At 40.1% G+C, this 22,783-nt stretch overlaps 1 protein-coding gene across 1 annotated transcript in view; it reads left to right on the plus strand.

Moving 5' to 3' along the window:
• The window catches only part of SLAIN1 (SLAIN motif family member 1), a 54,555-nt gene extending 32,064 nt beyond the window's left edge, over positions 1 to 22,491 (plus strand). The window contains exons 3-7 of the mRNA XM_082602084.1: positions 7,176 to 7,325; positions 10,207 to 10,548; positions 14,954 to 15,109; positions 19,804 to 20,086; positions 21,403 to 22,491. Coding sequence (XP_082458210.1) covers positions 7,176 to 7,325; positions 10,207 to 10,548; positions 14,954 to 15,109; positions 19,804 to 20,086; positions 21,403 to 21,478 — 1,007 coding nt within the window. The 3' untranslated portion in view covers positions 21,479 to 22,491. The remainder of the gene's footprint in view (positions 1 to 7,175; positions 7,326 to 10,206; positions 10,549 to 14,953; positions 15,110 to 19,803; positions 20,087 to 21,402) is intronic.
• The last annotated feature ends 292 nt before the right edge of the window (positions 22,492 to 22,783 follow it).

The raw sequence follows: 22,783 nt of genomic DNA on the forward strand, positions 1-22,783 counted from the left end.
CTCCACGTACACCCTGTGCTTCAGTCCTAACGTCGGCCGTTCCCTGAATAGGCACGGCTTGTTCATGCCTCCATGACTTCACATGTGTTATCCAGGATGAATATATAGAACGGCATTGTACCCTGGGAGATAAGCTCCTCAACCTTCAAGGGCCATGTTCAACATCATGTCTTCTGGTGAAGTCTTTGGATTCCCTCAAAGTTGACCATTGTCCTCACTTTGCGTGCACTTCATGGTGCTGTCATGGCGCTTGTACTCTTATTACTTGCCTGTCTTTTGCACTACTGGTCTTTAGAAATTGAAGTGGGAAGGACGGGAGAACAGTAACCATATTTAACACAGCTCAGTATCCGTAGCATCTGGCACTGGAGAGCCACCATGGTGGGTGCCTACTCAAATGATCAGAAAAATGAATTTTAGAAAAGCAGGTGGGAGCATAGGGGGCCAGGTAGATTTCCCAGAATGACTGTGGGAATTGAGCAGGAAAAGAACTATGTGCTGTGTGTACCTATGGAAGAGATCGCTCCAGGAGACTGACCTTTATTTTTTTGGTATCTGTCGGTAAATGTTGAATAAAGGAATGACTGTGGGTGTGGTCTGTAAATGTTGGGTGTCTGAATTATTCTGGAGCCCTGAATGGGAGTAGTGCTACTTATAAAGAGGCTCCAGAGAGATCTGCCACGTGAAGATACAGGGAGAAGTCTGCAACCTGGAGAGGACCCTCTCCAGGTTTTTTTTTTTGGCTCAGGAGTACACAGATAGTTGGCCAGTTCCTCAAAGCAGCTCCTGGTTTAGGGAATGATGGAGAATATAAATTTGGGTAGCTGAGAAGAGCCACGAGCAAGGAGTTACAAAAATATGACTTATGTAGAAGGCAGTTCCGTGAATTTTAGTAAAACAGAACTCAGATTTGCTGTTAATGAGTTTTCATCAGGCTTATTAAAAACTGCAGAAAGAAAACATTTCTAGGGCTGCTTTAGACTGATTTCTTCACACTGCTGGGATCATTCCAACCTTCTGGAGTGATGCTCCAGATCACCTGCTTTGTGAGAGAGACAAGTAACAGGATGTGGGAAATTAGTGAGCAAAACTGCAGTTTTGACTTTCAGAGTCTTATTCTTGGATGAGAAAGAAACAAAAAAGATGGGAGAAGTAGAGAGGGCTTGTTTTTAGGATAACTTCCCATGCCTTAGTCTTTTCAGGCTGCTCTATAACAGAATACCACAGACTGGGTGGCTTATACATGGCAGAAATTTATTGCTCACAGTTCTGGTGGCCGGACGTCCAAGATCAGGTGCCAGCACGGTCTGGTGAGGGTCCTCTCCAGGTTGCAGACTTCTCCCTGTATCTTCACGTGGCAGATCTCTGTGGAGCCTCTTTATAAGTAGCACTACTCCCATTCAGGGCTCCACCCTCAGGACTTAAGCACCTCCCAAAGGCCCCACCTACTAATACCGTCATCTTTGGGGTTTAGCATTTCAACGTATGAATGTTAGGGGGACACAAAAAATCAGACCATAGCACCTGGTTAGTAGTGTGTCTGTGCTGTTTGAAGCCACTAGACAGAGTAAGAGTCCAGCCCTCCAGGACTCAAACCAACTCAGATGCTACACTGAGAGTGGGGTGTACAGAAAGTCCACTAAACACACTTTCAGCTGTTTTGTATATGGTTTCTTTGATTTTAAGAAATGTTGGCATCTCAAGAATTTGAGGAAGCTTTGTAGCCTTCTTGCATGGTTTACTGCCAACTAGTGTTCCTGGCACAATCCTTCACTTTAACTGTGCATTGTAGGAACTAGCTCATCTAGGCTGAAGCCTATTTAATCCGGATGCATCAGTTACTCCACACAGGACCTGGCCGTTAGTGACATAAAATCATTTAGCTCGAAACCAGAAGATTCACACACGTAGAGTTCAACAATTTAGCGGTTACTGGGAAGTATTAACGAAGTGCCCCTACAGGTATATTTCTTTACTGGGCCTCAAGCTGGGCTGAAATGTCTAGACTCACCTTTGTCTTCAAAGATATACTAAATTATAGTTATATTAAGTTTAAGAAATTTGGCAAAATCATTTAGATGTCAAGGTAGGAATGGTAGAATGGTTTGAAATAGGGGAGTATTAGTGAACCTGCCAAGATTTTGACCACATTCAACATTTATCAATTATATACTGTGTGCCAGATGTTGTATTGGGTACTCAACTGGCTCTGTCTATAACAAGGGGAAAGTGTGAAAATGATTATTTCCAGAATAGAGTGTTGCTTTATTTTGAACTCTTTTAGGTAGATGCAGTACTGTCCTTTTGAGGATTATCACTAAGATTTACATACTAGATCAGTTACTCTTTTTCCTTTTATGTGAATTAAGCCATGCTGCATTCTTAAATTAGATTTTGATTATATGCATGGATATATATATTCAACAAAAATTTGAATATTTACTATATATACTATGAGTGTAGGCAAAGATGATCAAGGCATGGAAGGAGTGTCATGGTTTCTGGGAACTTTTTTTTGTTAGGAATAATTTTTAGTATGGAAAATTTTAAAAATTTAGATTCCTTCTTAAACCTATCCCATTACCTGTCCTTTATGATTTTTCTTGATATTATCATCACTGGAGCATTTATCAAATTGATTTTTGCAGGGGGGGGTATACTTTGCCTAATGATGTACAAAAAATAGCTTCACAGATATCGTGTAATTTATTTTTTAAGTTAGACAACTTTGAAGGTGTACAAAAAAATAACCTAGTAGACCATTGGACACTCAAACTAGTTTCTTGCCGAAAGATGAGGTATCTGTCCACAACTTAGTACTTTGTCACATTTATTTCAATAGAAAATGCTTATTAGACAGAAGGTGGCAAAGTCAAAAGTTTAACCAATACCAATTGTATTCTTAACAAGGAAGCTTTAGAAACACTCTAGATGTGGGAAGTGAGGTATAGGGCATTGGATAAGGGTCCTAGTGAGGTGATCTGGAGTACCTGAGATCTAGTATTGGATGAAAAGCCACGTTAGAAAGGAAGAGAGCAACACAGTTAAAATAATCAATGACCAACACAAGCTTGGTAGCGATGCTCAGAGCAAGCTTTCTGAGGGCAGTGTTGGTGGCTGGAACTTGGCTGGGGAATAGATTGCAATAATCTAGTGAGAGATGGCGAGGTCTTGATGAAGGAAGCAGCAGTAGGACCACAGAGAGTGTGCAGACTGAAGTGTTCTGGGAGAGAGTTTAACTTAGCTATTTGGGAATGAAAGCCTTGCCAAGTATGATACATTTGATCCAAGTTGGAGAAGCCCTTTACTTACCGATAAAACTTTTAGAGTAGGAGGATAGGAAAACTTAGCTGTTCCGAAGTTCATCACCCATTTTCTCCTTTATCAAAAGTTGTCTTGCTCCTTTCTTAGGGTCACTTTGATCATCATCAAGCCTCTCAAAACTGACATCCTCGTGTTATACAGAAAATCCATTAAATTAATTAAATGGAAAAAACAAAATGGCCCTATGAAAGTTCTTTTTGTTTTTATCCTCTATGAAAATGCTTCCTGTTACAGTTCTTACGGTTCTTCAGCTCCACACTGAAGAATAACCAGGAGGCGACGGCTTCCGCTCCCCTCCCCTCTCCTTCTCCACCACAACCTCCGGCACTGACATAACATCGTTATTTTGTTAGCTTGCCTCTGCGATAATTCTCCTCCCTCTTCTTAAAAGCCTCCGTGCCAAAGGACAATGCAGAGCATTCTTTCTTGCAATAGATGCTAATTGTGTTCTTCCTTGGGATCTTGCTGTCATAGCCACAGTCGCTGTGCCATTGTGCTGGGAGGCCCGGGTCACAGCAGTCATTGTGCAGAGTAATGAATGCTGGTTAGTTGTGATGCGTTGTCGCCTGCATCTGTGGGTGAGAACACGCAGTCACTGTAATTTGCCTGGCGAGTGATCATATTGGTGTAACATAACATCAACTGTTAAGCAAGTCAGCTGTCACAAAGAACCATTGGGTTTTTTTTTTAATATAGAATTTTTAATGAGAAACTGAGTTATAGAGATTGAAGATGTGAGAAGAGCTACCTAGTGTGTGTTGCATATTAACCCCTACTTCTCACTGTGTTTCGGGATCAGGTTTACATAGCTGGTGGTTTAGGGAAGGGAGTGCCAGCTCTGCACGTCTCTGCTCTGGCACAGATTGGGAATTGCCTGTTGGATAAGCGACGTGACTGGTGTCAACTAGGAACGAGGCTTCCTGGCAGTGACCCCTTCGTGAAACTTGTGGATTCTGAAAGCAGAATCACTGTGAATGTAGTTTCCTCAGCTAGTTCTTCCATCTGCATAAGGAAAAGGTTATTTCTTCTGTAGTTGTTTGAATGGGATGGTGCTGTTTCTCAAGAATTCTTGCTGAAGTAACAGGAAGCATTTGCTCTTATAAATAACCGTGGTGCTAGTATGCAAGGACCTTACCAGTCTCAGGATTGGAGCTTGTTACTTTTTTGCCTGCCCACAGCCCACAGTTTCTTCTTCTCCAACCCCACTGCCCATTTTTGAACACTTTTTAGCTATTTGCTCATTAGCGTCTCTCATTAAAAGTGTCCTGGGAGTGCATTTCAAAGCAGTTCTTTTTATACTTGTTTCTTCAAGTTTTGTCGAATTTCCAGCAAATGTAACGAAGTTATTGCTCAAAGTGAAACTTAACCTAACTTATACTTTTCATCTATTCCCTCCTGTCCTGCTTTAGCACATGTCTAAGTGATTGCTTTTTAGAAAAGTGGATTTTGACTAGCACAGTAATTTGTATGTCATGAAGAGAGAGGACGTGATTTTAGGTGTGACTTAGGTTTTTTTTTTACACTTTAGGGTCTTTTTATGGTCCCAAGATCCAAGGGGCTGGTAATTTTGGAGGAGGGAAAGATGTTAATTAGGACAGGAGAGATAATGTGTAGTTAGATCATCTGCCGACGCAGGTAAAGTTCCTGTTTGTTCCTTATTTTACAGTATTAATTAATACTGTAAAATTAATAATGAATAATTATTAATAATAGGTATAATCCTACCATTAAAAGTGACCTAAGTGACACATGTTCAGTGCAGAAAATTCGGAAAACATTTTTTATAAAGAAAAAATCCAGCAGGTTATCAGTTACCTCTATGCCTGCCACCTGAAATAACCAACACTAAGGTTTGGTGTATATATACCCTTCAGTGATTTTTGTAGATCATTTTTCAATAAAGCTTGTTTTGGACTCAAGCAGAGATGCAGTAGATACAGTAGTCATTTTAAGTTTCTTCCATAATCCAAGAACAAGTTTGCATAATAATTCTTGGATCAACATTTATTAATATTAAATGGGTTGAAAATAAACCTTAGGAAAAAAAATAGGACTATGAACAGTTAATATTAAGAACTATTTCCCATAATTCTAAAGATAAGTTTCCTTGAGTTTTTCTTTTGACATTAACATTTTATATTATTAAAACAGTTAAATTTTTGTGCAGAAATAGAAAACACTCGTAATGAGGAAATTAAAAACAACTTTTCGCTGTTATGTAGACATACTGACTGTAATCAAGGTGGCACTGATTGAATGGTTCTTCATGAAGGTAGAAATCGGGCCCTGCTTCACAAATAGCCCGCTTTTACGTATGTTTTCCCTTAGATAAGGGAGAGCCAGTTAAGAATGAAAAGTTGCGTTGTCTCTTCATTTTTTTAACCTCTTCCCTTTCTCCCTCTGACAAGTCAACGTCTGCTTCTGTATAGCTAACCGCTGCTGTTTATTTTCTGCTTCTGTGACAGCTAGCCGATGGCGGAGTCTCTTCCCTTCAAATGTCTCCCTGGCTTTTCCTTATAGCCCTGTGGCAAGACTCAGCCCTTATAGCAATGGCATTAATACTCCCAGCTTCTCTAAAACCTCAAATAAAGCAATACTAACACCTGAAAGAACAGGTAATATTTCAACTTCTCGTCTAGCGGCTTGCTTTGTAAATCAGTCACTAAACACAGCTTAAATATCCACCTTTCATTGAAAAGCTTGAGGGTAATCTTACTTATCACAATGGGGAGTCTGCTGCACACTTACTTTGGGTATGACAAAGGCTAGGGTTAATTTGTACTTTAACGTCATTAATCTGCTCTCAATTGTGTATAGTAGGCAGCCTTCACTCTTTATCAAATGCATATATATATAATTATGTGTTTCCAAATGCATAATGTGCTTTTAAAATTAAATATTGAACAAAATAAAGGTCTTTATGATTTTCATTATGATTGAAGATTATCAGACTTTTATTATATCTTGCTGTTTAAAAAACTGTTGGTGCTTTTTATTAAGTCAGGGCTGTGTAGAAAGAATAGTCATAGTAGCTTTTTATGAGATGACGGTCTCGTAGTTGTCTCAGCATTGGTGATTCCATCCCTGTAATTTTCTCCCTTCAGCCCGTTCTTCCTTGGTTCTCCTATCTCAAGCCATTACTTTCTCACTTTCATGAGTGACTACAAGTCTCCTGTGACGATTCTAAATTATGAAGGTTTTGTATGTGCTTCCCTGTATGGATGTGTGCCTTTTATGTGTGATATTCTTATCCATTTATAGCACTGCTGTTTGTACCTGTTTAAAAAATGGACCAGATTAAAATTTAGTTTAAAATATATAATCCATTACTACCAGACACAAGCATGTCTGATTATTCATTGAAAGTGTACAGGATATGTATTCTTATACCATGCCTTTAGATATATACTTAAGCTAATGGGATGCAGATTTAGCATTATTGATTTTTCTTGTCTTACGGTGGTAAAAAAAAATATATAACATGAAATCTACTGAAATCTATCTTTTTAACAATTTTTTTAGTGTACAGCACAGAGTGGATTTTTTAATTATGAAAACTGAATTTGAGAAAACAAAACAAGTGGTTTTGTATATATGAATTATGAACACGTGAAGATGTGCATACTGTCTTGCCATTCTCCTGTCATAGTGGTGTGTTGGATGTTTTTGGTGACTTAATGAAAACAGGAAAAATGTAGATGGGTCTTGTTTTGTTTTTAATTCATTCAGCCACTCTGTGCCTTCTGATTGGAGAATGCCTTGAAGTGCTGACTGTTGATATGTGAACTGTAAAGCACATGCAGATAGCAGTTCTTTAGACTAAGTAACAAATACGTTTCCCTTGTTTTTAGGTTACACATCCAGGGGCTCCCCTCTCAGTCCCCAGTCATCCATAGACAGTGAGCTGAGTACTTCAGAGCTGGAGGATGATTCTATCTCCATGGGATATAAGTTACAGGACCTCACTGATGTTCAGATCATGGCTCGTCTGCAAGAAGAAAGTAGGTTCCTCTTTTTTTTTTTTAAATTTAAATTAATTAATTATTTTTGGCTGTGTTGGGTCTTCGTTTCTGTGCGAGGGCTTTCTCTAGTTGCGGCAAGTGGGGGCCACTCTTCATCGCGGTACGCGGGCCTCTCACTGTCGCGGCCTCTCTTGTTGTGGAGCGCAGGCTCCAGACACGCAGGCTCAGTAGTTGTGGCTCACGGGCCCAGTTGCTCCACGGCACGTGGGATCTTCCCAGACCAGGGCTCGAACCCATGTCCCCTGCATCGGCAGGCAGATCCTCAACCACTGAGCCACCAGGGAAGCCCCGGTTCCTCTTTTTAAACTAGAAAACATTTTAAACTAGAGGCTTCTACTTGAAATCTAAGGGGGTGGGGAGGTTTCAGGCATTTCTCCCCAGGTAATGGGCAAACAATTCTATTCTTTCTCTCATCCCATCCTACTTTGTAGGTGGAGCAATTAAATGCTTCTCACAGTCTCATGACCATTGTAAAATATTAGGACATACTCTGGGCAAAATATATTGATGTAAAACATCACCAGTGTAGCCACTGTGGAAACAGTTTGCCAGTTTCTTAGAGAACTAAACATGCGGTTTCCATAAGGCCCAGCACATTGTATTCTTGGGCATTTATCCTAGGGCAATGGAAACTTGTGTTCAGAAACACAGAAACCTGTATATGAATGTTCATAGCACCTTTATTTATTTATAATAATAGCCAAAAACCAGAATGAGCTCAGATGTCCTTCAGTAGGTGAGTGGTTAGTCAAGCTTGGGGGTTACCTCCATACCATGGAGTAGTACTCAGCAAGAAAAAAGAATAAATTTTGATAGACATTACCATCTTGGATGAATCTCCAGGGAATTATGCTGAGTGAAAAAGATGATCCCAGGAGATTTCATACTATATAATTCCATTTATATAACATTTTGGAATGACAACATTTTAGAAATGGATGACAGATTAGTGGTTGCCGGGGCTTAGGGATAGGGCGTGGGCTCTCAGGAGGGAGGTAGATGTGGTTATAAAAGCGCAGCATGAGGGATTTAGGGAGCTGCTCTGTTTTTGACGGTGGTGGTAGGTATATGAGCCTACAGGTGATAAAATTGTATAGAATTTAATACTAACACATGTACACATATAAAAGTAATACTGGAGAATCTAAATCAGATGGGTTTATATAAGTGGCGATACTATAGTTGTCCTATTATTCTATGATTTTGCAAAATGATACCATCAGGGGAAACTGGACAGAGTACACAAAAGATCTCTATTATTCCCAGAACTGCATGTGAGTGTGTAGTTATCTTAATAAAAGTTCAATTAAACATGCATTAATGCATTCTCAGATGCGAATTATTACACATAGAATGGTTAAACAACAAGGTCCTACTGTATAGCATAGGGAACTATATTTAGTGTCCTGAGACAAACCATAATGGAAAAGAATATAAAAAATTATGTGTATATACATATGTATAACTGAATAACTGCTGTACAGCAGAAATTAACAAAACATTGTAAGTCAACTATTCTTCATAAAAATTGTACTTCTCAAGATACATAATTATTGAAGGAGAGATCATTGGAAATGTTATTTCCAATAACATTGAGTTATTACTGGTTCTGCAATAAGGTTACAACAATCTGAGAGTGAACTACTTCAAGGGTATTAATGGTATCCAAAGGCACAAGAAGATGCAGATCACAGAACTGGGCTGAGCTTATCCTGGAATTATCTTCTGAGGCCAACCTAAGTAGAAACAGCCAAGTATCATTTAAGCATAACAATTTCCTGCTTTCAGAGTTGGGCAAGGCTACTATGAGAAACATTGTAATGCTTATGCAAGATTTAACAAGATACATTTTGAGAGGAAAACACTATTATTTTATATTGTTACTTAGTAACAGTACACTAACAGTAACTCTTTCTAAAAAAATATATGGCTGGGGGCTTCCCTCGTGGCGCAGTGGTTGAGTCCGCCTGCTGATGCAGGGGACACAGGTTCGTGCCCCGGTCTGGGAAGATCCCACATGCCGCGGAGCGGCTGGGCCCGTAAGCCATGGCCGCTGAGCCTGCACGTCCGGAGTCTGTGCTCCGCAACGGGAGAGGCCACAGCAGTGAGAGGCCCGCACACCGCAAAAAAAAAAAAAAAAAAAAAAAATTATGGCTGAAAGATTGGATGTCAGTCTCAGAAGTTAAGTAGTCAGTCAGGCATAGACTACTTTAAAAGAAAGTTGTGGGTTGGCAACAAGATAACTAGAAACTTCCAGTTTGACTATTTTTAGTTGGCTGTCATTTAGGATGACCCAAAACTATTGAAGTTTTGAAGTGTCAGCATGCTTTGAAAAAGATAATATTAGTAACAAAAAGAACAAGAGAAGTGACCTCGTTAGAAAATACTTGTGCCCCAGGTTTTGAACTTTCCTTTGACTTTGAAAGTTGGGATGGGGAGTGGGAGTTCCTACTTGGGCAGAGATTTGATGTCTGATTGTCTAACTCACAGTTAACTACCCATCATGATGATGAATAGTGTCTCCTAAGTAGCCTCCCTAAGTATCTCTCCAGATTCCAGAAGGAATGGCTTGGGGAAATCGACAGATACTGATTGATGAACTGTAGCGGTATATTTAATCTTCACTGGAAATTGGGGCAATCTTTTCCCAGAACAGAATAGTCTAGTATTAGCTGTCTGTTTGGTAGGTAAACCTGTCTGTTTTCTTGGGATTTAATAAACTAAGAACAAGATAGTGGGTCTCCACTTGAATCACTTGCTTGACACAAATTTTCCTCAAATATTTGATGAATTGGAACTTAACAATTAAGCCAGATTGAAATGCCTCATAAGGTAAATACTATTCCCTGTTGTTCCATAGGTCTCAGGCAAGATTATGCTTCTACTTCAGCATCTGTGTCGAGACCTAGTTCCAGTGTGTCACTGAATTCAGGAAAAAAAGGGACATGCAGTGATCAAGAATACGATCGATTCAGCCTGGAGGACGAGGAGGAATTTGATCACCTGCCACCACCTCAGCCTCGTCTTCCAAGATGCTCACCTTTCCAAAGAGGAATTCCCCATTCACAGACTTTCTCCAGCATTCGGGAGTGTAGGAGGAGCCCCGGGTCCCAGTATTTTCCTTCGAATAATTACCAGCAGCAACAGTATTATTCACCTCAAGCCCAAACTCCAGATCAGCAACCAAATAGGACCAACGGAGGTAAGTTGTATGTCCCTTTGGTATTCGATGTGCTTTGATCTTTCATACATGGTCAAGAAATGGTTTTAAGGTCGATATAAATAACTGGTAAATGTTTCCAAGACTGATTAAGTACATCCTCAAGACCTTATCAGTTTGGTTGGTGTACATTTAAATCTATAATTGACCAGCTTCTGATTACGTGTCCCAGATGTATAGCTTCAGGAAAACTATTGTGAGGTACCCGACTGAGTCAGAAATGGGGAGCATCTTTGTGCTGTGGCTGGTAAAGCTGTAGGACAGCACGGCTGTGGAAGTTGGGGACTTCCTAGTTCCATGGAGTCAGATGCATGGAGCCGCATCTTCTCTCATCTTTCTCAAAACCCCCCATCTCTGACGGCCTGCTCCTAGCCCAGAGTGATGGATGGGAAGTGTGGACCCTGGTGCTTGGAGAGGATGCTGCTGTGCACATCGAGATTTAGGGGAAGTCTGGGATGTGTCTTTCCCTCTGGTGTCCTGACATCTAGAATTAAGATCAGTGCAGCAGTGGGGCTATGGAAGCTGATATTTGGCGTGGTAACGGCAAGTTGATTTGTCCTGATGGCAGCACGGTGGGTGGGAATATGTGTTGTTCTTTTTTGTAATTTTTTCTATTTCTCTCTTCATCATTTATCTTCTTTCCCCACTCCCAGGAGTTATAGATCTTGACTTACAAGAACTATAGGGAGAATAATCATGTGATATTCTAAGACTGGTATGTTTTTGCACTGATGATCAGCCTGACCCTCACACACAAATCTTGTAGCGTATGGAGAAACCAACCATATTTATAGAGTTATAGCTTTTAATTATTATACAGCAGCATTTCTCAAATCTGGGCCCAGAAATGATCCAACAAGTTATTTAAAAATATTGCAAGGCCAAATACAAATCATACTAGTCATCACCTGCTATCATGTACTTAGTGTTTACTTTTTCTTCCTCTGTACTTGTATTATTCATGCTTATTGAGAGACCATTTGAAAATATTTAAGGTTTTTTAGTCAGAACTTCTCTCTTTTTTAATACCTTCAGATTTCAAATTTAAAAGAAAACAGTGGCAGGTAAAGTGACTGCCACTAGTGAGTAATTTATTAAAGCTCATAATATCAAAGACAATATTTTAGGTGCTTAACGAAAATTATAGCATCATTAAAACTGCGGGAGAGGGCACAGAGTTGTTTCTGCAAAGGCTTTTTTTGTCAGCTGTCTTAGAGCATCACGTCCTGCCTGTCAAGCAGATGCTCCCTCTGCATCTTGATTAGTTTTCAGTGGGATCATTGTCCTACCTTAGAAAAGTGGTATTAACTTAACATTCAGTACCATCATGAAAAGGGTTAGGTGTCCCTAAATCTGTGTTATGATGGTTCCTGTTAGGAAAGTGGAAATATTTCTCAGCCTGGTGTCTGACTGTGGTAGTTTTATTTCTCTAAAAGGTCTGGTCTGCACACGCAAAGGAAAATGGAATACCACAGCAGTTCTCTGGATTGGACTTCTGACTAATTAACTTAATGGCTGAGTACACAGGCTCTGAAGGCCAGTGTGTGCTGAGTTCCCCCTCCTGGCCTACCACTTATACCTTTCCCAGGCTTCTCATGCCTCTGAGCTCTCACTTATTTGGCTACAAAATATAGACAAATCATATCCCTGTCTTAGAAAACGTAGGTATAATTGGACATCAAATCATCTGGTACACGTTCTCCTTTATGTAACATGTAATCCTTTAACCTAAGTTTGTCATAAGGAATAAATGAAATAATGACCATTCCATTGCCTGGAGTAAAAACGCTGGAGAAGTTCAAAGTGCTGAAAAAGTAAAGGTGGTCTCCCCAACCCCACTGTTTTTTTAAACTTTTATTAACGTGGCTCAGATATCTGAGCCTTCATTTGTTACCAGAGGATTATTTGAACAAAATTGTGAGAGTCGTAACTTTGAAACCAATCTCTCAAATATCTTTCTAAATTATTAAAATAATATGGATAGAAGAAAATAATTAAAAATAAAATAGAAGTGCGTGTTAATATTTCCTACTTCCATAGCTCCTACATTGCCTGGTTTCCAAAGGGATGGCTCTTGAAAGTTCTTGGTATATTTCTGGGGATCATAGGATTAAAAGGAGCATACGGCAGTCCACCCTTACCTGTGACTTCAGTTACCCATGGTCAGCTCCAGTCTGAAAATGTTAAATGGAAAATTACAGAAATAAACAATTCGTAAGTTTTAAACTGTGCATTGTCGTGAGTGGTATGAGGAAATCTGGTGCCTTCCTGCTGTGTCCCACCTGGGACGTGAATCATCCCTTTGTCCTGTGTATCCACGCTGTGGGTGCTTCCTGCCTGTCAGCGCCTGTATGGGAAGAACATCGTATATCTAAGGTTCTGTACTGTGGGCGGCTACAAGCACCCGCTGAGGGTCCTGGAACGTATCCCCTGCCCATAAGGTGGGGCAGGGCAGGGCTACTGTACTTGAATAGTTTGCCAGGTATGATAAGTGAGTAAAGCTTGCAGAACATTTGCTAACTGTGATTTTTAGGGTATGGCAGGGGTTATCAGTGGCATGGTGTAATCAGTGTTAGCCTGAGGACCTCCCCTGAGCCCTGTATTTACTGCAAGTCTAGATTTAGATGTTTGGTGGGTAGCTGGCTGCTGCCTTTATTCCTTAAAGGATTCCTAAAGATTGATAGCAGAAGAAAAGATTGAGAAACAATGGTCTAGACTCTGACCCCACTGAGAGTCGGGAACTCCCTTGTCTAACACACTGTATAGTATATATACACAGGAGATACTCATTCGTTCATTCATTCCACAAAGTGGGGAAGGGTGTCCAAGTGAAAGGACCGGCACGCTCATGGGTACAAGAGAGTGTGAAGGATTTGGAAATTCCGTTCTCCACTGTGGTTGGCAAGTAGGCTGTGTGGCGAGGGCAGCAGGAGGTGAGGCCAGAGATGGCTGCAGAGCCTGTATCTTAGAAGGACCTTGTCTCAGCCCAGGAGCTTGGGCTTTCAGAGGAAGGGGAGGGAGAGTGGTTGGAGGGTTTTAGCAAGTGGCTGGCTAGAAGTCACTGGCTGTTTGGAAGATGGGGAGGAACAAGACAGGGTGTACAGAGACCAATTAAGAGGAAAATTTTGTGAAAATGTGATTGGCAAATAATGAGGTCTAAAGTAGGTGGTAGTGGGAGATTTGTTAAATATTTATGAGGCAGAATTGACAGGACTTGGGAGTCGAGGGTGAAGAAGGGAGGTGAGGGCTTCTCTGGTGGCGCAGTGGTTGAGAGTCCGCCTGCCGATGCAGGGGACACGGGTTCGTGCCCCAGTCCGGGAAGATCCCACATGCCGCGGAGCGGCTGGGCCCGTGAGCCATGGCCGCTGAGCCTGCGCGTCCGGAGCCTGTGCTTCGCAACGGGAGAGGCCACAGCACTGAGAGGCCCGCGTACCGCCAAAAAAAAAAAAAAAAGAAGAAGGGAGGTGAAACTTGGAAGATTCCGCCGCTTTCTGGATTAGGTGACTTGATGAGTAGGGCTATAATCAAGGGATCTAAGTGATGCAGAAGGAACTGTGTGTGAAGGGGAGAAAAATGAATCTGGTTTTGTACTTGAATGGGTTTTTACTGAGTATTCAGATCTATCCTTTGTTTTCTGAGCTTGAGTGACCTGATATATGTACTTTAGATCGGTGGGGTGTGTATTAAAGAGAGAACTGTCTACATTGTAGAGTTGCCCTCTTGTGGCTGAATTCAAATCTCAGCAGCACTGAGGTCTGTGCGTGACTGACTCTCTGCTGCCCCTTAGTGGCGGAAGATGTACTCAGCAAGGAAAAAGAAAGGGAAGCATTTTTTCGAGTCTCCAAAGGTTTGGTGGTGTACTCATGCCCCTTAAAACTTTCCAGAAGTTAATGTGGTCATGTTGATGTGATGAGTGGATATGTCAAAACATCTCAACTTAGAATTTTAAGATTTTCCTCCTTTTTTGATATGCTAGCAAAAGATTCAGTAATTGCTGGTTTGACACTTCTAGGTTTGTTTTTTTTATTAACATGTAACAATTCCTAGCTTTTTTTTTTAAACTGTAAGATTATTTTCTATCCTCACTTCGATTCAGTTTTATACACTTATTGTATAGGAACAAACAGCTAATTGATTACCTAATTCCTCCCTCTTTTTATAGAACAAGTGCTTTCCTTTAGCAGTCTGATGGAACCTTTCTGGAGACATGGAGTGTGTTTGTCGCTACCGGGGGTAATTAATTAGCTTGCTAGAGTTCATAACACACATGATAATTTCTGTTTGTCATTGAACAAAATATGATTTCTATTTGTATTTACTTTTGAAAGCTAGTGTTTTAGTTGGCATAAAAGTTGTGATTTTTAACTTAGTTAAAATTCTTTTCTAGATAAGCTCCGAAGAAGTATGCCTAATCTAGCTCGGATGCCAAGTACAACCGCTGTTAGTAGCAACGGTAGCTCTCCAGTCACCGTGCGAAATAGTCAGAGTTTTGACTCAAGCTTGCATGGAGCTGCAAATGGAATTTCAAGAATACAGTCCTGTAGTAAGTATGACAATTTTTTTGTGTGTAATTTTAATTAGTTATAACACCATTAGGAAAATCTTACTATTTCATTTCTTTCTTTCTCTTAAGAACACTACAGGAAACTTTGCTCCTTGTGACACTTTTTTGTCTTTCACCATTACAACTGAGTGGTATTTTCACTGGTGCCTATGTCACCAATTAATAATTAGTAAATTATATGCAATCCTTTATACCCAGGGATAGCAACAGAAGCACTAAATGGTGATTGATTTGTTTACTCATCATACAAAAATGTTTTCTTTGCAGATCTGCCTCTTTTAAGCTGTGTACTTGATACGTTTACTCTGAGGAAAGCACACTTATTCTGTCTAGCTGTTACTTTGGTCTTGTTTTTCACCAGTCCAGAGCTTTCCCCTGGCAAATGAAGTTCTATTTTAGTGTGTCTAAAGTAGGATTCACCTACTTCATTTCAGTTTGCCCCACAGTGTGCCATTCATCCTCCATACGGTTTACCCAGTGATGAACAGCACGGTGAAAGTAAAATCGTGTGTGTGTGTGTGTGTGTGTGTGTGTGTGTGTGTTCGCTTTGTGTGGGGATGTGCTGGCTCCAGGGCACCCCCCCACCTCCTACTCATGCTGTCTGTAGGGGTAGTTGGGGTTAAATCTGAGGCTGACCCCTGGGTGGCGATCCAAGGTCCCAGTCCCAGTATTGATATGCCCAATCCTGGGAGGCCTGAAGTGTGTTCAGAGCGTGTGGCCAAGCGCCATCAACCAGATGTCTTAAGTCTGCACCCAGAAGACTCCCTGGTGGCCCTAACAGACTAACCTGTGTACCTCCAACACATGTCTAGAATGGGTTAGATTTTTGGTGCCTACCTCTGTCATTCAGAGTGTTACACTTTTCTGTCATTATGTCATCTTCCATACTAGCCTACTGGCTCCCTCTGGGCTTGGACCATAGTTCATCTGATTTTCTGTCCCCAGCACCTGGCATGCTGCCGGGAACATTGAGCTCTCAGTAAATGTTTGAACGAATGTATAAATGAATGCCATAGGGCTGTATCTTAGGGCTTGATCTGTTAATATTTGAATTAATGGCTTGTTTATAGACACAGAAGACAACCTGTGAACTAATGGTGGGAAACTGAGAGGACTACTAATTTTATGTCAGGAGGTTAGGACAATTGGCCAAATATATCATGATGAAATTTAACTGAGATAAAAATTCTACACTTGAGTACAAAAGTCAATAGTATAAGCATAGAAGGGAAAATACAGTTGTGATGGTAGCAGATAGGGTAATGATTAGTTTTTGTGAACTCTAATTCAGTGTGGGTTAATAGCACGATTTGAGTGCCAGAAAAATGTACGTAACCCAAAATAGAATAGAACGCACACTACAAACCATGGCAGGTTTTGATGGAAGTGCTCAAAAAATGATGGGAACATGTCAAAAGGATATGGGAAACAACTTGAAGAAACTCCCAGAGACCAAATCTGGGACAGTTTGAGCCACAGAATAAATATTTATATTAAAGGATTATAACCCATAGGTTATTTAACTGGGTCCATACTTAATTGAATAAAATAAATGGAGAAGAGGGGAAATTCTTCTTTATAGAAGAATTGCAATTGATACATGAAAGAAATGAAGAAAATAGAAAAACCATTGTAAGTCAAGCATAATAATGAGAGAAAACAAAAAAACCTGAGAACAATGTTCATGTGTAAGAGGAGGTCAGTCATGAATTTGTTTCAGATCTCAGGACTCTGCTCTCATTGACTTTTATTCCTAAGCATTGTAAGAGAACGTGCTTTATACATTCTAAGTGTGTATCATGAAGATTCTAGTTCTGGGCCGTTCTGCTTTCTGGAGTGAACAAAGGTGGGATAGAGAAAGTTGGAGAGGCAGCCTGATATAGAAGGAAGACACTGGGTTAGCAGTCAGAAACTTGAGTTGGGGTGTTTTCTTTTTTTTTTTTTTTAATTAATTTTATTTTATTTATTTTTGGCTGCTTTGGGTCTTCGTTGCTGCGCGTGGGCTTTCTCTAGCTGCGATGAGCGGAAGCTACTCTTCCTTCCGGTGCGCGGGCTCCTCATTGCGGTGGCTTCTCTTGTTGCAGAGCACGGGCTCTAGGCGTGCAGGCTCAGTAGTTGTGGCGCATGGGCTTAGCTGCTCTGCGGCATGTGGGATCTTTCTGGACTAGGGCTCGAACCCGTGTCCCCTGCATTGGCAGGCTGATTCTTAACCACTGCACCACCAGGGAAGTCCCTGGGTCTTTTCTTAATCATAAGTTCATGGAAAAGCTCCATATCCTTTCTGATTCTTGTTTTCTCATTTGTAAAATTAGGATTGTGTCTATTGATCTTAACTAGTTTCTCTTTGTTATTTTTTTAAATTCAAGGGTGGTTATCTATCCTGTGTGTAGGAGAATTAATAGGAGTAATAGGAGTATCTTCCTGAATATCTGTTCCGTAATTTCATTTCAAATGATTTTGAAATTTTATTGAATCTGTAGATAAATTTTAGAATTGGTATCTTAACAATATTAGTCTTCTAATGCATTAACATGGAACATTCTTTCATTTATTTAGATCATCTTGTCTCTCAAAGTTTTGTAGCTTTCTATATAGAGGTTAATACATCTATAATTTATTCCTAAGTATTTTATTTTTAAAATGTTTTTTAAAAATAGTATCTTTTTCAAATTTTAGTTTCTACTAGTTTGCTGGTATTTAGAAATACAATCGATTTTTGTATTTTGATGTTGTATTCAGCAGCTTTGCTAATAACTTTATTTATCCTAATAGTTATAAATTTGGAATATACCCATAACACAATGCATCTGAACACCAACGCATATTCAAGAATGTTCATAAAACCCCAAACTTAGAAATAACCAAGCTTTTTATCATCAGGAGAATGGATTTTGACATTCATTCAATGGAATACCCATAGCAATGCAAATATGGATGAATCTCAAAAACATAATATTGAGTCAAAGAAGCCAAAGAAGAGAACATACTATATAATTCCATTCACATGAAGTTCAACATAGGAATAACTAGTCTGGGTGATAAAAGTGCAAATAACAGTCACTTTGGGGGAGTACTGACTGGGAGAGGGTATGTGAGAGCCTGCTGAGGTGCTGGCAGTGTTTCACGTCTTGCTGTGGATATGGTTACACGTGTGCGTTCACTTCAAAATTTCATTCCACTCTAGGCTTAACATTTAGGTACTTTACGTATATTGTGTTTCAGAAAAAATTGGGCCAAATTCACCTGTTGAGTTTTTTAAAAAAATTAAGACTGTTTTTGAGCAGTTTGAGGTTTACAAAAACATTGAGCGAGAAGTACAGAGTTCCCATTATCCCCGCATGTCCCCCTCCCCTCCTCCAGTTTCCTGTTATTAACATCTTGCATTAGTGGGGTTATGTTTGTTACAGTTGATAAGCCAATATGTTGGAACATTCAGTTAGAAGCTCCTAAATTAAGGAGTTGTAGAATTGGTTGGAAAGGATCTTAGAGATGATTTGCCAGCCAACACAAGTTTACTGTGTCCCTAAAGCTTGTCCCTAAACTTGATGGAAACAGAACTATAGCAGAATCTTACAGAGACCTCATTTTTCATCGAATTTTTTGGCTACTTACTGTACACATACATCAGCATTCCTACATATAGATTTCACCTACTGTATACTTGAACAAAGCTAATTTAAGGAAATATTTTCAAGAGATATTAAAACCAGACATTTTTTGTCTTTCTCCTCACTTTCTATCAAAGAGATATCTATTGTATATTCTGTGCTTAAGTTCAAAATCAGTTAAACTGTTTTAGAAAACAGGGTCTGTTTGTGTTAACCGCATCATGAATGTACTAAGCAGCAGAGGCTAGAGTGGTTAGTAAATGACAGGTACTGTTGTGTGTATTAAGTTCATGTTAAATTGGTGATTCAGTTTTTTCCTTGGAGAAAAAGATTTATAAAATTTAAAAATTTCTGCCAAACAGTTGTTTTTTAATGTGAAATAGTGCACAATGATGGGCCAGTATATTGATGAAGTTCTTAAGGGTTCTTGCCCAGAGAGCTCCCTTCGTTTCACAGATTCTGCTGCTTTTATCAAGGTAGTACTTGCTGAGTGGTTACTCAGCCATTGTAAGGCTTTATGTGGATTAACTCATTTAGTCTTCCCACCAACCCTATGAAATAAATGTCATGATGAAAATTATGTAAGAAATATGTCTGTAATAAGCTGTTGGTGCCTTCTGATGCCACCTGTCTTCCCTTCTATAATTAATTACTGCTATTAAATTGTCCCCTTGTTTTATCCTCATGAAACCACCCCCAGTGCAACCATCAAGCAATCCTAATGTCTTCAAAGCAAGCAAGCAAGCAAGGAGGAAATCCTGTGAGAACTCAGAGATGCTCAAATTTGTTAAAGGAAAGAAGGTGGTTGTTCCAGCTGGCTTCTAAATATAGTCAGGCACTCAGAAATGTTGCTGCTGATTGACAGAGAAGGAGATGCTTGTCAAGAAGTAGAATTTTCCAATACTAAATGCAGTTTGGAACTCGTATCTCATTTATCTACGTGCATATATGTAGATAAATTTCTATATATCTAAAACCCTTTCAGCAGTATCAGCTTCTTTGAACATAACACACGTGTAGATAGTGGTAAGCGTTCTCTCACGTGAGTGTCCTTTGTTCTTCTAGTTCCGTCACCAGGGCAGCTTCAACACAGAATCCACAGCGTGGGACATTTCCCAGTGTCTGTGCGGCAGCCTCTTAAAGCCACAGCCTACGTGAGTCCAACCGTTCAAGGCAGCAGTAACATGCCTTTATCCAACGGCTTACAGTTATACGCCAACACGGGGATCCCTGCCCCCAACAAAGCTGCAGCTTCTGGGATCATGGGCCGCAGCGCACTCCCAAGACCTTCATTGGCACTAAATGGGAGTAACCTGCCTCGAAGCAAAATTGCACAGCCTGTCAGAAGGTAAGACCCTTTGCTCGTTCGTCTGCACGGCCTCGTTTGCAGGCTGCAGTTAGAAGCTGCTCCGGGGACCATCCTGACTTTCCCTCTGTCTGACCCTGGTAGGTCACTCTGCTGCTTCGGGCCTGACGCGTGACCTCCTGCCTCTGGGCTCAATACCTTTTTAATCAATTTTTAATCAAAATGGGCAAAAATGTCGTTAGGCACATGCACATACACACCCTCCCCCAACAGTCATGATTTTAAAAGCATCTTAGTGATATTTAACTGGGGCTGTATTAGCTTATGTTGGTATAAGTTTGGTATGTTCCAGGTAGAATTTTTGTTTTTTTTTTCTTTCAAAATTCCAGCCTGCTTGCAGGGCACCCGTTCGATGATCTTATGGTTGTGACGTGCCCTTCTTGAACTGGATCTCCTGGAGTGTCTTACGTTTAAAAACAATTCCATAAAAGCGAGTTGAGGACAGAGTAGAAGATGAGAAAATGGAGGCAGTAAATCAACTCTGACAGGAAAATTCGGAGGAGGAGAGGGAGGGAGCCATGGTAAAAGTGTGGAGAGGGTGTGAGAACAAGTAATGTTTCTTTATGCATCGGGTAGCTATAAATAGTTCTTATTTTCCGATAAATAGGTGCTCAAAAACAAATTCAGAAACTATTGTAAAACACACACAGAAAAGTAAATAATCCTACTATCCAGATAGAAGTCATTTTGGTGCATGTTTGTTCAATGCCGGGCTGTGTTGCGTTTGTGACTGAATAGAATCACATAATTTGATGTATGTAGGTCATTGTGGACAGTCCATTTATCCTCGGATATATGTCTTCAAACTAACCTCTTGGAAGGGCTGTCACTGCCAGACAATGAGAAGGTCTGTTGCCACAGACTTAGGCAAACATTGGATAGTATCATTCTTTTTAAATTCTCTGCCAATATAATAGGCAAATCTTTGATTATTTGTAAGACAGAATAACATGAAGAAATTTTCAATTTGTATTCAATGAAGTAACCACTTATGTTTTTAGGCCATTTTTTCTCCTGAGTTGTTTATCTGTTTCTGATTTTAAAATATTCTTTATACACTAAGGGTATTGATCATTTTCCACTTAGGTTGCAAATCTGCTTGTTCACATACAACATGCGTGGCAACGTGCCGAGAACTGGGCTTTCCATTAGGTGAGCATGTTGAAGGCCCAGAAATACAAGGCACACTTGGGAAGGTGCCAGCACGTTGTCACGGCTGGAGTGGCGGAGAGATCAAAGTAAGTGATGGGACTCGTGGGATTACTTACAAGCCGTGTCCTTTTTTCATTCCTTTATAGTTTCCTTCAGCCTCCAAAGCCTCTGTCTTCACTCAGCACTCTGAGGGATGGAAACTGGAGAGATGGTTGCTACTGATGCAGTTCTATGTACGTTAGAACAGCTGGAAAGAAGTGGAAATGAGGGTCGTGTTACCTAGCTGGCTGGGTAACAGCGGATGTCGGGATATTCTTTCCCTTCTGCGTTTTAACATATTTACTGCATTGTTTTTCAATGGACCAATCACCAGAGACTAATTATTGCACTTAAATATTTGCCTGAGATACTGCAGCGTTCACAAATCCATGGTTGCAGTATTGTGACACTTAGAGCTAGGAAGTTTTTGTAGAACTGATATGTACCTGAATCCTTTTTGAGAGAATTGAGATGTATCCATAATGCTTTCTTTGCCATCTGAGTTTCTTAAAGTAACTTGTTCAGTTTACTTACATGTTCTAAACATCTTCCCATTACATGTTCTGTATTTTAATACACTGCATCTTTACAACCAGGTTCTATAACGTATGCTTTGAAATTCTCTTTTTTATAGTTTACAGGAATTTTATTTTTTGTGCCTATTTCTTTTTACACCTACGTGAACCACTATGGAACAACTTAAATTTTGTGCCATAAAAATATTTTTGTGGTAAGGTACTATTTTTTTAGCTCTAGGGATATATCAGCAAAAATCCATCATAACAATTTGAGAGACATAATTTTATGTTGAATGAGCACAATGTAATCTGAAGCATTGAACACTGAGGCAGCCAAACAACAGAGTGAAATGGTCTTGTCGTTTCATTGTTAATTTATTGTCATACGTGGGTTTCATATTTATAACGGCATCACAAGCTCATTGCACTTAATAGCTGCAATGTTTGCTACTGTACTACAGTTGATTTTCAATACTTTTACAGAAGATGAAACTGTAACATTTTATTAATAATGCTTCTGGAAATGAACGCATTTTAAAGCAAATAAATCTTTTTGATAGACCTTTTACAAAATCCATTTGCACTAATGAATGCTTTCTTATGGTATATGACTTAATATTTGTTACTGTGTACACTGCTGTTTTGGAATGTTCAGAAATAAAGACTATTTCAGCAATACCGGTCACGCACGAATGCGCAGCATAAACAGTACGGATACCACGCCTACGTCTCACCACGGCTGTGAGAGCATTGTCACTGTTAGGCTCTTGTACAGGGCGTTTATACCTGAGGCGCGCAGGCAGGATATTCGCACTTGTAAACAATTCTCTCTAAAATGCTTGGGATAAGAGATGTGAGGCTTTAGTTCTGCAGTGGGGTTTCGGTACCACTGAGGATGGTCACTAGAACCCAAGGAGCCTCTTGCCCAGAAACCCATTTGTGGATGAATACTGTCAGTGGAGATTCCAAT

Source organism: Mesoplodon mirus, assembly GCF_964341445.2.
Source record: "Mesoplodon mirus genome assembly, chromosome: 17".
Classification (NCBI taxonomy): domain Eukaryota; kingdom Metazoa; phylum Chordata; class Mammalia; order Artiodactyla; family Ziphiidae; genus Mesoplodon; species Mesoplodon mirus.